This window comes from Leptosomus discolor, chromosome 9 (genome assembly GCF_034619465.1).
Source record: "Leptosomus discolor isolate bLepDis1 chromosome 9, bLepDis1.hap2, whole genome shotgun sequence".
Taxonomy (NCBI): domain Eukaryota; kingdom Metazoa; phylum Chordata; class Aves; order Leptosomiformes; family Leptosomidae; genus Leptosomus; species Leptosomus discolor.
In genome coordinates this window covers 31,333,027-31,347,620 of record NC_141399.1, presented here as the reverse complement: position 1 = coordinate 31,347,620, position 14,594 = coordinate 31,333,027, and the positions used below count along the sequence as shown (strand labels likewise).

At 59.8% G+C, this 14,594-nt stretch overlaps 1 protein-coding gene across 1 annotated transcript; it reads right to left on the bottom strand.

Annotated features, from left to right (window-relative positions):
• Positions 1–626: 626 nt before the first annotated feature.
• On the bottom strand, positions 627–5,677 carry XKRX (XK related X-linked). Its single transcript, XM_086470287.1, has 3 exons — positions 5,379–5,677; positions 2,944–3,203; positions 627–1,372 (listed from the first exon to the last, which is right to left on the bottom strand). The coding sequence occupies exons 1-3, from the start codon at positions 5,675–5,677 to the stop codon at positions 627–629; spliced, it is 1,305 nt and encodes a 434-aa protein (XP_086326413.1).
• Between the last annotated feature and the right edge of the window lie 8,917 nt (positions 5,678–14,594).

Below are 14,594 nucleotides of genomic sequence, written 5' to 3'. Positions count from 1 at the left end.
GCCTGCAGCCATGGCCATGCTGACAGAGGAGTAAGATGAGGCTGGGCCCCATCCTGCCATGTTCCTGCATCTTACCGTCTCAGGGCTCCCCCCCATCCCCACTTCCCGCTGGCGCAGCCCCAGCTTGGTGCCCGTGAGCACGACAGCTACGTGGGCAGCGGGTGTGTGCACCCATGCCAGCCCCGGCGGGACAGTCCCTGCCCTCCGCGTGAGTCACCGGCCACCCGCCAGCACCCGGACGCGTAGCCACAGCAAAGTTTCTTTACTGCTTAAAACAGTCCTGTCGGCACCCGTGGCCCTGACATCACCATATGTACTGTAGCAGGCAGGTGGGGGTGTCCGGGCACCCCAGTGTCTGTGCACCACATGGCAGCCCACTTGCAGCAGCTTGTGGTTTGGCACCTCGTGAGTCCTTTGTGTCCATGTGCATGGTCCCGGGCTGGTGGGCACACTCCTGTCCCCCTGCCACCACAGGGATGCACTCGGACCCACTGCCACTGCAGGGCCAGGCAGCGCCTGCCTCTGGCACGGCTTGTGCCATGAGCCCCCTCTGGCTGCTGGCACAGCCCAGCACTGCCCGTCCCCATGTCCGTAGCCAGCAGGAGAAGCTGGGTGCTGCCCATGCCTCAGACGATGCTGTGCCTCACACCGGGCTCATAGGGTGCCTGGAGGTGCAGAGGAGTCCCCGGCGGGTGCCGGCGGCAGCAGACACAGTGCAGAAAGTCAGCGACATTATGCCGAAAGAGCTGGCGGCAGGGGTGCAGGTACTGGAAGAAGAGGAGCATGAAGTAGATGGCCAGGCAGTAGCCGAGGAGCAGCTGCACCACCAGCAGTGGGGTGCAGACATTCTCGTAGACGTCCGTCTTGAAGAAGTACCAGAGGATGATGAGGGCTGTGTTCTCTGCCAGCCGGGCCACGTAGTACACGGCCAAGCGGCCCCAGTTCTGTGACTTGTCAATGAGGTCCCGGTCAGCCAGTTTGAGCTGCACAGCCGACCAGCAGAACATGTTGATGCTGGCGTAGAGGAGGGTGAAGGCACAGAGCACCACCACTGTGCCCACCCGGCTGAAGTTCTTCTCTATGTTGTCGGGCAGGCGGGTACCACTCCGCCAGAACTGCACCCAGGGCAAGAAGAAGACCACCAGTAGGTTGGCCAGGGCAATGGGGATGATCCAGTGCTTGAAGACGGTGCTGAAGAGCACGAGGACGGCCACACGGGTGGAGATCTCCAGGCTGCGCCACAGCACGATACAGAGGAAGGCCAGCGGCCGCAGCTGGACCTTGTAGTCATCATACTTGACCTGGATGGCCAGGATGTTGCAGATGAGCGCTCCATAGGTGACAGACACCAGGCAGATGCCCATGAGGACGGCTGCAGAGGGAGAGGGCAGGGGAGTCAGGCAGTGCTGGGATCTGGGTTGTGTGCCCAGCCTCTCTGCTGCCCTGGGTGTGAAGCGTGGGATGCCAACCATGGGTGCAAAGAATGGGGTGCCAACACTGGGTGCAAAGCATGGGGTGCCAAGCATCAGGGCTTGCAGCAGGAGGCTCAGTGTGAGCACTGCTGGGACAGCTCGTAGCTGGTGGTGACAGACCCCATGATGGGGTGGCTGTGGGGGTAGCTGCAGGCAGCAGGAGGCTCTGCTTCCAGATTTTCTCTCTACTCTAATAAACCAGAGGCCTTTGCCAAACTGGGGCCATTCCTATGCCTGAACAAGGCACTAACCCTCCCTACTCTGTGCAAGAAATGCCGCTCAAGGGCGAGTGGGGCACGGTCTGTGCTGCAAGCAACCCTCTGCCTTCACCTGGGCCAAGAGCCACACCACCGTAGCCCACCATTCACCCTGGGAGCATCTCAAGAGCCACCCTCACCTGGGGGCTTCAAAGCCAAGGTCATTTGTAGGGAACACCAGCAGCTGCTCGCATTGCACAGCCAGGAAAACCGCAGCGGAGAAAAAGGGAAGCATGCAGCTGGTCCCAGTTGTGCCATGTCAGCGGCGGTGGCTGTGACCTGCAGGGCTGAGCTGAGACACCTGAGCTGAGAGGGAATCACTGGAATCATGTGAACCAGGATTCGCTTCCCACATCTGCTGCTGGAGGAGTGCTGGGGATCATCCTCTCTCTGCTGCTCTGACTCCCCAAAACACCCTCGCAGGGGTCTGCGGCCAAGGAGGGGGTTTTGGTGGGCTATCTCCCATGTTCCCCTTCCCATGCGCTTGCCATGGGCACAGAGGGCAAGGACTGGGCTCCCAGCATGGCCAGGAGAGCAGGTCAGCGAGGGCGGTGCCTTCACCAGGCGCTACAGTTGGAATGGTGCAAGAGCAGTCCTGCGTGCTTGGCTCAGTGGCACGCCGAAGTGGGAGTTAAAAGCTTGCTTCAGCACATCCAGCCCTCGAGCACATAAACATCTTGGGAGCAGGTGAGGGAGCCAGGGAGTGGGAACACTGGGCTGGAAGCTCTGGCTGTTGGGAAAGGAGCAGAAATAGATCCAACGGAGGGATTGTGGGGAAGCCAGAGCCCATAGCTAGCTGGAAACAAATAGTAACTAATGCAGACTGGGGAGCCTGGGGCAGGGACATGACGTTTTTATGGGACAGGGCACCAGGTGGATGGCACAGCTCTGTAGGACAGATGTTTGCAAGCACCAGGGCTGGGAGCAGAGCCTGGCACCTCAGTAATGGCCAGCCCTTCCCACTCTCCCCAGCCTCACTGCAAGCTGGAAAGCAGAGAGCTCAGCATGGGAAAAGAAAACCAGGGGATGGACACATGCTCAACTTCTGCAGGTTCTGCTCCATATTTAGGGGAGTCCAGTGTCAGCCATGACCCCAGCAAGCCCCTGGAACTTCGGAAGCCACACCGGCACACGCAGCTAAGGACCTGCCACCATGCCCTGGTGGGGCCCCACCTGCACAGCCTCGGGGGAGCCCACATGCCAGGCACCCTTACCTCGGGCAGCGGGGATGTACTTCTCCAGGACGCTGATGTAGAGCTGGAGGGTGAGCTGCGGGGTGGAGCCCAGGAAGGCCTGGATGACAGCCACGCGCTTGAAGGCGTTGCGGTGCGTGGCTAGCCGGCGTACCGAGTGGCCCACCTCCTGCTCCATCTCCACCTCATAGCCTTTCTGCAGTCGCCGCTTGCGGGTGATGGAGACGTAAGGCTCCTCCTCCTTCCCCGACCAGCAGTACACCACCAGGGCCTCCACGCACCTACATGGACGTGGCAGCCGTCACCCCGCCAGCCTCCCCACGTGTCCACCGGCCCCACTCCTGGCATCTCCAGCCCCCCCTCACCCAGTGCTGGCCAAACCCTGCTCCTGCCGAGTGCAGCCCAACTGATTTGGGCAACTGTTCAGCAGTGCTGGGGGCAGTCCCTGGCCTGGGGATGTCAGGATGAGGGCAGGGTCACACCAGGACCACGGGGATGCCCAGTGGCTGCTCCAGCACTCAGGGCAGAGCATGTGGGGCAGGGGGACAACAACCGCCCCAGCGAGGGGTGCAAGAACTGCTGCAAGAGGTGCAGCACCCACAGAAACTGTAGCTCTGCTGGGAGCTAGAGCTACAAGAAGGGGTTAATCACCCTCAGGCTGTGTTTTCCCCACTGGCACAAAATGCATTTCTTCCTCTAAAAAGAAGCAAGAGAAACTTTCTGGTATTGTCTTTGATCTCTCCTCCTGAGCAGAAGGCTTCTACATTTCCTTCTTGGTGGTGACGGCAGGAAGGGGAGCGCAGGGTGAAGCCGGGTGTGACATGGGCAGATAAGACAGCGCTTCCGCGGCCCCCTCCCGGCCCCTTCCCCATGGAGCACCCTCATGTGCAGGCAGGGGAGGCAGGTTTCTCCCACGCTGCTCCCTGCTGCAAGGCCAGCGGGCAACAGGACCCCCAGCCCCTCCACACACAGCCATGAAGTGGGTGTGCATGGGCCAGAGGCGATCAGCAGAGGAGGACCCATCCAACAGGCCTGGCTCCCACCCGGGGACAAGCTGGCTCTGGGACCAACAGGATGTCATTATTTATGAGCGCTCACTAGGACAGCAGAAGTTGCTCTGTTTCAGACCCAAATGAAATGAGGTTTTTGGATAAATTCTCTTGCCAGATCAGGCCAGCACTCATGGCTTATTGCAGACTCTAACAGGAAAACAGTTTCATCCAAAAGGCCCAGCTTCAAGGGCAGTCCCAGCTGGCTCCCAGTGCCCTGCCAGACCTCCTCAGCATGCTGGGCTCCATCTTCAGCCCGAGGAGCCGACTGAAGTGGTCTCCTCTGAGCAGCTCTGGCCGGCTCTCGCAAGCAGTCAAACATCATCGTAAGCATCTCAGACAGCCGTGGTTGGTGTGATGAGACCTGTGACACCACCGTGGGCCAGCGTGGGCTGACGTGGACCTGCAGCCCTTCCAATGGCTGGCAGCGCTGAGGTGAGGCTGCCTGGCTGCCTCTGAAGATGAGGACGCCCCCGGCACCCTGCTTGTTTCCAGTGATGGAGGAAGCACGGTTCAGGCCATGGTGTTTTTGCAGCTCTGTGGGTACGGCGTGCCCCAAAGCATGGCTGCCAGCATGCCCTCAGGACAGGAGCCCCATGGAGATGGCGGCTCTACCATGCTGCCCGCTGCAACACCCTTTGCATTCTCACTGAGCAGGGTGGCCAGGGTGACAGCAGCCTGGAGACGCAGGGCAGCATTCCCAAGGAGTGAGAGATCAGCACCTCTCCAGCTTGTGCAATATCCACCCCCTCGCTCTCTGCTCTCTAGCATGGTCCGGTGCCCCTCAGCTCCTGTGCCAGCCCTGCTCCTCACCCAGCTCCTCTCCTCTGTGTCCCATCGCCCCCACCTGTCCCAGGCCTGGGGTCCTTTTCTGGGGGGCAGGAGCCCTGTTCCTATTCACCCTCAAGCACCCTAGCTGGGACTTGCATCTGTGCTCCCAGCCTAAGCCAGACGATGGCAAATCCCAAAGTCAGAGGGAAACACTGGCTGCAGAAAGCGATCGTGCGAAGAACCTTTTCAGCAGCTGAGAGGCAACAGGCTGGGAGAGCCGAGTCCTGCCCAGAACGGGGTCCAGCAGGCAGGAAAGCAGGCAGGACCCCCCAGGCAGGACCGCCGCGCCGCCGGGGAGAGGTGGCCGAGCAGCCCCCCGCGGGCCGGTGGCCAGAAACAGCAGTGTCCCCGGGGAGGAGGGGGACGGGGAGGCGGCAGGAGCAGCTCCGGGCACGCCGGGGTTTGCCGCACGGGCAGATTTCTGCTGCCAGCCAGTGCCCGGAGCGCCCCGCCTCGCCCGGCCCCCGGGCCCTGCTCTCACCCCGTGCCCGCATCGCTGCTGGGGGGTCCCCGCGTCCCTGCCGGGGGGTCCCCGCATCCCCTGCCGGGTGTCCCCGCGTCCCCTGCCGCGCTCACCTGATGATGGGCCCGAGCTGGAGCAGATGCATGAGCAGGACGAGGGGGCGGTCGCGGCTGAGGTCGCGGTGCACGAAGATGAGGGTGAGCTGCACCAGGACGGAGGGGCAGAGCACGAAGAAGACGGTGAGCGCCAGCCAGAAGCGGTCGTCGGAGTGGCCGTAGGAGAGGCAGAGGACGGCGGCCGCCGCCCCCTCCCCGCAGAAAAGCGCCGTCGAGAAGACGATGCCAAGAGGCAGCTTCGCCCGCGACGGGGCGGCGGTGGTGGCGGGCGGGCAGCCCCCACTCGGGCCGTCCATCCCGGCCCCGGCCCGGCCCGGCCCGGCCCGGCCGCTCAGCCGCGCCGCGGCGCCATCCCGGGCTACAGCGGAGAGAAGAGCCGCGCTGCGGGGCGGGGCGGGGCGGGGCGGAGCGGGGCTCCCCCGCCGCTCGGCGCCCCGGCGGGCAGTCCCGGCCCGGCCGAGCCGTGCCGAGCCGTGCCGAGCTGTGCCGTGCCCCGGCGGGGCGGGGGAGGTTTGCACCGTCAGCCCGCCAAGCGCGCCCCGACGGGTAGAGGGGGCGGAACACCCCGACGGGCCCCGACCCTCCATCCTGGGGTCCCCCAGGAGGGCATCCCCGCCGTGCCCGCCACCCCCCTGCCCTGGGATCCCGCCACTGCTGTGACCAGGTTTCCACCAAGCGTGGAGCCCCCTGCCTCAGAGCACCCCACCTGCGTCCCTGCCCCAACCCCCCCAACTTTGCCCAGGATCCTCCACCCCAGGACTCCCCATCTCTGTAGGGAACCCGTGCCTCAGGACACCCCCAACATGGCCAGACCAGGACCCCCCTGCAGCACCCACCCTGGGACCTCCACTCCCCCAGCCCTAGCCCTGCCAGCCCCCATGCTATACCCTGTGTACCCCGAGCCTCTGGGGTCCTCCCTAGTACCCATCCACCAAGTCCTGGCCCAACTGGGACCTGGCAGCTACAAGCACCCCAAGGTGCCTCAAAACAGGGTTTCCCCCCAAGGAAGAGGTGTCAGGCAGCCCCAGGGACAGTGAGGTCCCACCGTGGGGCAGGAGGGGATGCCAGCCTGCCCACAGCCAGACCTGTGACGTTTACCTGCACCTACTACCACCCCAGCTTCAAGATCTGATCCCAAGATCCAGCCCTGGGAGAGGGTGCATGGGACTGGGCCAGGGCACCCACCACCCCGTAGCCCTCTGCTTTGTGGGGAAGCGTGAGGGAAGAAGGGTACTTTCAAGACAGGGAGCATTTTGGTATCCCGCAAGCTGAACCGCAGCTGGGGCAGACCTTTGGGTTCAGCGGACAGCTGGTGGGTATGTGCAGGGTTGGCCTCAAGATTTGGGTAGGATGTTACAAGGGAGATGTGGCTCCTGCATCCTGGATGCTCCTGCCTGCAGGTAGGAGGTAATGAAGACCAGCTTGGCCTACAGCTGAGCAACAGGGTGCTTTTCCCATCACCTTCAAGGACCCAACTTCAAAGTGATGGGCATTATGGACTCACTGATGCAGCCAAATCTCCCATCGCTGAGCCCACTTCTCAGCCCCACATCCCCTCCTGTCTGTCCCATCTATGGTCCAGGTCCAGGGAGGCCCACTGAGCTCCACACTTTGGTCAACAGCACACAAGGCTGGCTGGACTGCTTCCCACATCAATGGCCATGGGGGTCCCTGCTCTGCCTGGCACACACGGTGGCCCCCAGCACCAGCCCTGCCTGCCTTTCCTCCACGCGCAGTGGCATGAGCGCAGGCAGCTGCAGGCATGGTGATGCTGTCTCGCCCAAGCGCGTGCTGCCTGCCAGGTTACTCAGTTCAGCCTGGGCACACACCGGCTGGCTGGGAGAGATGGGACAAGTCAAGGAATGTTTGAGGTTGGCCAATTTTTGCTGGTTTAGGCAGACCGGGAAGTCTTAGGCAACTTTTAAAATGCACCCGTTGTTCATCCCTTGGCAGCAAGGCCAGCTGACAAGGTGGTGCCTGCATTAACGGTGGAAATGCTGTGTCTGTCTCTTGACCGGCCGCATGCAAGCTCAAAGCATGAAATCCCCCCAAACCCCACGCATGAGAGTTTCCCCCATTTTACCAGACTGGAAGTGTTACCAGGGCTATTGGACTTATCGGCAGCAGAGCTGGGAATAAAACCGCCTGAGACCTTGGAGGCCGTGTCTCACGCGACAGCAGCTCCCACACAGAAGCAATCCCGGTCTCCACAGCTGCTCAGCGCTTTTCTTTCCAACACTGAACAGCTGTTTTGGGAAACCACAAACACCGTGAGCTCATAGGGACTGGTCTGACTGGCGGGGATGGGAGACCTACGTGTGACCGCTCAGCTCTGGTATGGTAGTTACATATTTTCAAGCTGTTTTTGGAAAACAGCCTCTCCAAAAAAAAAACCCCAACAGGGCAGAGGGTGAAGGGAACGGCGTCCAAGTGAAGGAGCCTGCCCACTAGCTGGGTGGCTCCTGCGGACACCCAGGGTGGGAGCTGTGCACGGGCAACAGCTGAGCTGGCCCCAGCACGCAGCCTGGCCAGGCACTCAGCCGGCGACAGCGCATCATGTGGCACTGCCAAGTGCGCCCACACCTCTGTATTAGGAGCAAGAGCAATGTGCAATTTATACCTTTTATGCAACTTCCATTTATCCAAATTGAAAGCATCCCCCAGGATTCTGGCAGGTCACCAAGCCCTTGGCTGAGCAATGCCCAGGCTCCGACTCATCATATTTTTAATTTCATCTTCCCCTGCTTCATGATGAAATACTTAAGAGCAATTGTTTAAGCAGTCAAGAATTTCAGTCCCGCGTCCAGGAGCCTTGGCAGCCGTCAGGGGAATGGAGGGATGAAGCCTTACAGTGTCTCCCACACCAGTTATTATCCCATTTTCTGACCAAGCATGGAGAGCCAGCAGACTGTTTTCTGGTTCATGCCATGAGTCACCCCTCAAGCCTAACCTTACCTGTCCGTAAACAGCAGACCATAAAAGCGATCCGTGTCACAGATAGCATCAGCAAGCACTCCTGCCCCCTCTGCCTCTACCACTCCCTGTACCTGCCAGCTCAGCGCCTGCAGCTCTGCCTGCAAACCCAGCACGGCTTGGGCTGTGCAGACACCCTGTGACACTGCTGTCACAGAGCTGCCGGCTGACCCAGAGCTGCAGCAAGCCAGGAGGGGCAGCCCGGGCGCTGGGGACACTCCACCCAGGAGTTCCCATGTGCAGTGTCTGAATCCTGAGTTGGTGGAGCAGGCAGCTGCTGGCAAGCCCTTGCTGTGAGCCCACCCAGGTGCGAAACAGCCCCTGGGCTGGGTGGTGTGAAGTGACCTCCAATATGATGTGAAACTGCCATGGAAGTGCCCATCAGGATATAACCCAAGGTGCCAAACAGAGGGGGACTGCGCTGGCATCTCTACGACCAGTTAGGAAGTGAGGGGGTTTAGATGGTTTGCAGGTTACTTCTGTTACAGCAGCACTTAGAAGCTCATGTGCTTTGCAGACCTCACTGTCAGGAGCTGGAGTAGGAGAGAAAGGCAGAGGGAAGGAGAAAACATAATTTTACCTGCACAAAGGTGGCATGGTGCCACCTGAGTCCCTGCCCCATACCTTGCTGCAGGGACCAATGTTCAGGAGTCTCCTGCCACCCGGGGATGCCCAAGGTACCAGCCCGAGTCCTGCCATCACAAGCAAATGTCAGTCCTCCTGTTCCCACAAATGCCTGCTCTGTCCTGGAGAGCATCCCAGCTTCATTATTTTCTTAATCCCAGCCCTCATTATGTTTTTTAATCTCAGTGTTCACTCAGCACACTTTGAACACAGGGCCATGGCAGTGGTGTGAAATGTGGGATTTGCTGTGCAGTTTTTCCAGCCCCTTGCACGCCTGTGGATGCGCAAGGGCATTTTTGTGCGAGAGCCCAGGCTGTATGTGGGGTGGGAGCAGGCTCCCTCACCGGCTCTCACTCTGAAAATAGCCACGTCTGCTTTACACATGCCTGCCTGGCGGCTCAGCTCCTGTAAAAGGAGAAGAGAAAAGCTGTTTGGAAATAGCAGGAGCTCCTTGCCAAAGTCCTTAAAGAGCCCAGGTTGGGAGAGCTGCCGGCACGCTCCCACATGCTCTCCTCTCCTCTGCCCAGGGCACTGCCACCGCACTAGGACCCAGAGCAGACATCGCTCCCAGAGCACTCGCTAGGACATGCCAAGCGCACGCCGCTGGCTTCCCAAATATAGCCCTGCACACAGGGGCGGAGGCAGCTGCTCGGGGTGCGGGGATAGCCATACTCCCCCCTCCCCACTGCTCTTTCAGATCGGAAACCTTCCTGCTTTGTGCTGAGGATGAAATATTCAACTGGTGCCGCACAGAGCAATGGTGGAGATGTGTTGATCCCCAAAACACCCCATGTGCTGGATGAAGTGGAAATCACAAAGTGTTCCCCAGCTCAACATGCAGTGAGCAGGGGACACAGGGAGCCGTGCTGGCAGCTGGGGATTTCCTGGAAACCTGTGAGCTGGGAACTTTTTACTTAGTTTGGAAATAGCTTTGCAAATGACTGATTTTCACAGCCTAAACTGTTTGGATTTTGCATTGCTTTCTTAATAACTCAACTGTATTTTTTCCTTCCCCAGTGGTCTGTGGAATAGTTTCTCGACAGGGAAATATTTTTTTCCATTTGCTTCATCATGTGACTGTTTTTGCCACTCCGGTTCCTCATCCTGCTTCGCTCCCCCATCCTGCTGGGAGAAAAACTTCTATCTGCCCTGAGGACCTCATCCCTCTAGATCTCACTGCAGGCTGGAGGCTGTGCTGAGCCCACCGCCAGGCTCGGTGCTGCCAGAGACAGAGTGCTCCTCCAGCACAGGCCATGCCACTGCTGCCTCACGGCTTAAATTCTTTAACAAGAAAACAGAGTTACCTTCTTCAAGTACATTTGCGATAGTTACACATTTTGAAGTTATGTCTCTCTGGCTACAGTCCCAGCTCAGGCAGTGGGTGATGCTGCGACACTAAACCAGGCAGGAAGGGTTAAAATTACTTTTCATTAGGTGATTCCCCTGGTCCCACCTGCTATGAGAGTATACAGCCCTGGCAGCTGCTAACCCAGCCAGGCTATGACAGGCATCCTGGCAGGCAGGAGGTATGGTTTACACTCTCCTTTCCCCCATGCTTTGCTGCAGGAAAGCACTGTAATACTCTCAACAAAACCACCACAGGAGCCCAGGGAAGGCTTGTAGTCATGGCAGGGGCATCACCAAGCTCCCTGCATGGCACAGGAGCAAGCTGGCAGCTTCCACGCGCAGCAGGGAGCAGAGCAAAACCCAGCAGAGGAGCTTACGTTCAAATCCAAGCCTCTCCTGGGAAATCATGTGTGCTCTGGCTGGGAAGAACCCAGCCAGATACTGGGTGAAAAGGCAGCAGCTTCCAGTACCAGCGGTGGGGGAGCAAAGAGAGCTTCAGAAGAACAATCTCCCTTGCCCAAAATAGCGTCCAAAATGGTTGCTGGTGGCAGGGAGAGTGGCTGGTTTGCACCGTGGCCTCTGCATCAGCACAGAGGCCATGGTGCAAACCGGCCGTGCTCCCCGCTGCCGCACCAGCCTGCCAGCAAACCTCCCCAGTGCCCCAGTTCATCACCAACAGGTCTCTGTGGCACAGGCTGTAATTATCTTGCATTTCCAGCCTGACCACAGGGCGTTCGCCTGTAATTAGCTCTCGGGATTTAGGAGCTCCTATGAACTGGGGTTATCCTTAGCCACCAGAGCCGTGCTGGGATTTAAAGTGACAATGTGGCTATTTGCATATCTACCGCCTTGGTGTGCTGCTGCCATTGTCCAATGCATTAAATAGAAAGATGAGTCCCTCCCCAAAGCCTATGCATGTCCTCACCCTGCTGTGAATGCCTTTTTGGGCAGAGATGATCCGGTTCCAAGCAAAGCAGGACAGCTTGCAAATATTTCTGCCAGGACTTTTTGGTCCTTGCTGCCACCTTGGTTTTGATGCCACCCCGGCTCAAGGCTCTTGGTAAATGCTCTGGGCAGCCCCTATAGCTCTGCGCTGCCCACTGCTTTCCCTTGCAAGACATCATTCCCCACGTGCAAGCTCCCCCAGCCACCCACTGCCGTTCCCCCAACTCCACTCCTCACCCTGAGGGTCTGAGGAAGGGGTCCCGGTATGTCCAGTGCCAGCGTGGGCACATACTCACGGGGTCTAGGGAAGCCAAGGCAGGGCAGCCTGCCAGCCCACGGCCTTCTGTGCTTCTCTGCGGTCCCTGCGGTTTCGCCTCCTTCCCTCGCCTGCGGCACTCCAGCAGGCAGAAATAGCCCCAAAACACGTGCTGCCTTCTGGGAAGCGATGCCAAGGGCCGAGCAGCTCCGGTGCCCCCAGCGCAGCCCTCCCTTGGGGGCTCCCACTGGCACCAGTGGCACTAGAGGGTCCAGCCCAGCACCATGCTGGGGCACGGTCTGTTAACAGCTCCGACAAGGACAATCTCCAGTTATCCACCAAGATAATAAATTCTGCTTTAGATTTTCTCACCTGGCAACAGTCACCAAGGAAACCCGGACGGCTGCTGCAGGTCCCCACCAGCACTACCCGGGGGGGTCCCCACGGTGCTGGCAGAGGGGGTCCGGCTTGCGCCCCAGCCAGCCGGCTGCGCGGGCAGAAGGCCAGCCGCCAGCTCTGTAACCTGAGCTCAGCCTGGCAAAGCACCTGTCCATCCGGGCTTGGCCCTCGCACCGCCTCTCTGGAGTCAAGTGTGGGTTTCACCAGTTTTGGGGTGGTTTTTGAGGTTTTCCTGGCCATTGTGTCCTGTGGGTGTGCATTGGGAGGGGGGACCTGGAGCTGCCTCAGGTGCCCGGGGGTTTTCTGGTGCCCAGTGTCAGTTTGGCAGGGGATTTTAGACACTTGTGTTAAAAGCAGCAGGGCCCCAAGTGCTCAGAGACCTCTGGAAATCCGTTGATGCTGGAGGAAGACCAGCTCTTGCTGTTCCTCAGGAGGCTGTGCTACTGCCTCCAGGGCTGCCTGCCACATGGCGCTTCCCTATTTATAGCACACGTGGTCCTGCCTCTTCCTGCCCCCTGCCCGGCCATCCACTGGCAGTGCCACCCTGAAGCACAGAGACAGACGCTGACAGTTCTAGCAAGTCATTTCAGCCCTGGTACAGCTAATTCTGCAAAATCTTCCCAGCCCCATGCTGCCTGCAAACCTGGTGCTGCTGCTGATCCCAGCAGGCTGCCAACATGGGACCAGCTGGGAAAGACCATCAGGCTGGGGGCAGGGTTCCATCCCTGGGACAGGCTAAGGCAGCTGAGGTACAGCCACTGCCCCACCATCAGTGGCATGGGAGTGAACAGTTGCCCCAAATATTGTTGCATGCGGCTGTGATATCGGTACGGAAACTTCCTCCATCAATCATTAACCACGCGTGGCTCCCTGCCCATGGCGCAGCTCCGGGGCAGCTCCCTTGCGCAGGGGCGGATGCCAAGATTCCCGGCAGCATGTGGTGCTGGAATGAGGGGCCATGCCCAGCCTAGGCTTGCACCCCTGGGGCCATCCCAGAGCTGTGGGATGCCTAGTAGCATCTCAGCATCCTTGGCTTGTGGCTGGGGCTCAGCTGGTTGAGGTAGTGCTGCTGGCACAGGGTGGTTTAGCATGGACTGATGTGAGGCAGCGGGATCCCTGTTTGCTCCACGATGTGGCTTTTGGTGGGTCTCATGTCCTCATCCCTCTGGACATCACTCCCCTTACCCAATGCTCCTGCGGCTTAGACAGCCCCATGTGGCCACTTCTCCACCACACGCAACAGTGGCAGCGTGCAAGAGAGGGCAGCCCGGGCTAAGGAAAGCATCAGGAAACCTGAGGAGCAAGATAAGAGCTTCAGAGTTACAGATCAAAGAGTTGGGGCTTTTTCGGCTCTGCTCCCTGCCCTGCTGTCCAAAGGCCCCCACAGCCTTCCTGCTCCTAGCCAGATGCCTGCTCAGGCTGGTTGGTATTTCAATTCTGAGTGGCACAGGAACTGCTGCACAGGGGGTGCCTCATTAGGGCATGAAATAGAATCAAGGAGTGGTGATGTCCCCCAGCCTGGCACAGAGGGGTCCCTGGCGGACAGCAGAGCTGTGCACACCGTGCGGGGGCTGCTCCTTACAGGGGCCACAGAGAAACACCCATGCAGGGATTAGGCAGGAAGGAGCCAGGGACCCCGTTCATTAGAGGAGACACTAATTCAGCTGGGAACCCCACGTGGGCTGTCAGGCGATGTCCCCACCACAAGCCACTTAACCAGTGACGGAGGCGCGAGGCTGCCCAGTGCCGCACAGGTGCAGCCAGGTGGGTAATGCAGTGCTGTGCCATGCCACCCGGCGCGGCAGGCAGCTCTGCAGCACTCCATGTCCCAGCGGCCACCGTCCTGGGCCGACCCAGCAGGATTAAAGGAGGCTGCGAGGAGTAAGTAATTTAAATCCAGATTAGATTTAAGCAGCTGCTACGCAAAGGGGATGTGAGCAGGGGTCGTGTGGTGGGGACAAGTGAGTGAGAGGCTGACTGGTGCTTCTGCAATGTAAGAACGGGCTGCCCGGGTCAGGGTCCATCTGGGGGGTCCGTGCCTGTGGGGTATTGCCTTTGGGGCTGGGTTTGTCCCCAGGCTTGGCTTGTGCACAGCACACTGGAGGCAGCAGTGCTGGGCCGTGGGACAGGGCACCCCAGGGTGAGATGCTCTCTGCCATGGGGAGAAAGCACAGGCAGGAGGATGAAGCACGGGGACACGCTGGGCTGCTCACTTTGTAGGTGCCGAAGAGAGGCCATCCCTCCGCGCAGGGCTGCTGAGCATGTTCCACCTCTTCTCCCACTGCTGGTCGTGGCTGCAGGCCATACAGGAGCCTGTCAGGTAGGTCCCCGTGCCGGCTCCTCAGGGCTCCCCAGGGGGCACAGCATTTACCTGTGCATTTATCAGTGAGGGTACCAGTGCGGTAGCACTGCGAGAGTGGTGCCCGTTCCAGGAACCGTCCCCAAACCACAGAGCAAGGCGTGTGTGTCCTCACTGCCCCTCCAGTGGGCAGGAGTTGGGCAGGGAGGGGAGCAGAGTGGGCATGGGTTTGCATGTGGGGAACACTCCTGGTGGGATTCCCCCTGTGCAAAGTCAGCAGCACCCTGAGAAAGCTGGGGAGGGTGAACTGAAACACGGGCTGTGTTTGCGTGTGTCAGGAGACCCGTGTTAATTCCCTGGCAATGGCACT

Bases quoted from the DNA above. Each gene is read 5' to 3' on its own strand.
- XKRX (XM_086470287.1), bottom strand. From the start codon at position 5,677: ATGGACGGCCCGAGTGGGGGCTGCCCGCCCGCCACCACCGCCGCCCCG. The intron at 3,204-5,378 runs GTGAGCGCGGCA...ACGTCCATGTAG, and splicing joins CAGCTCGGGCCCATCATCAG to GTGCGTGGAGGCCCTGGTGG. The intron at 1,373-2,943 runs GTAAGGGTGCCT...CTCCCTCTGCAG, and splicing joins GTACATCCCCGCTGCCCGAG to CCGTCCTCATGGGCATCTGC.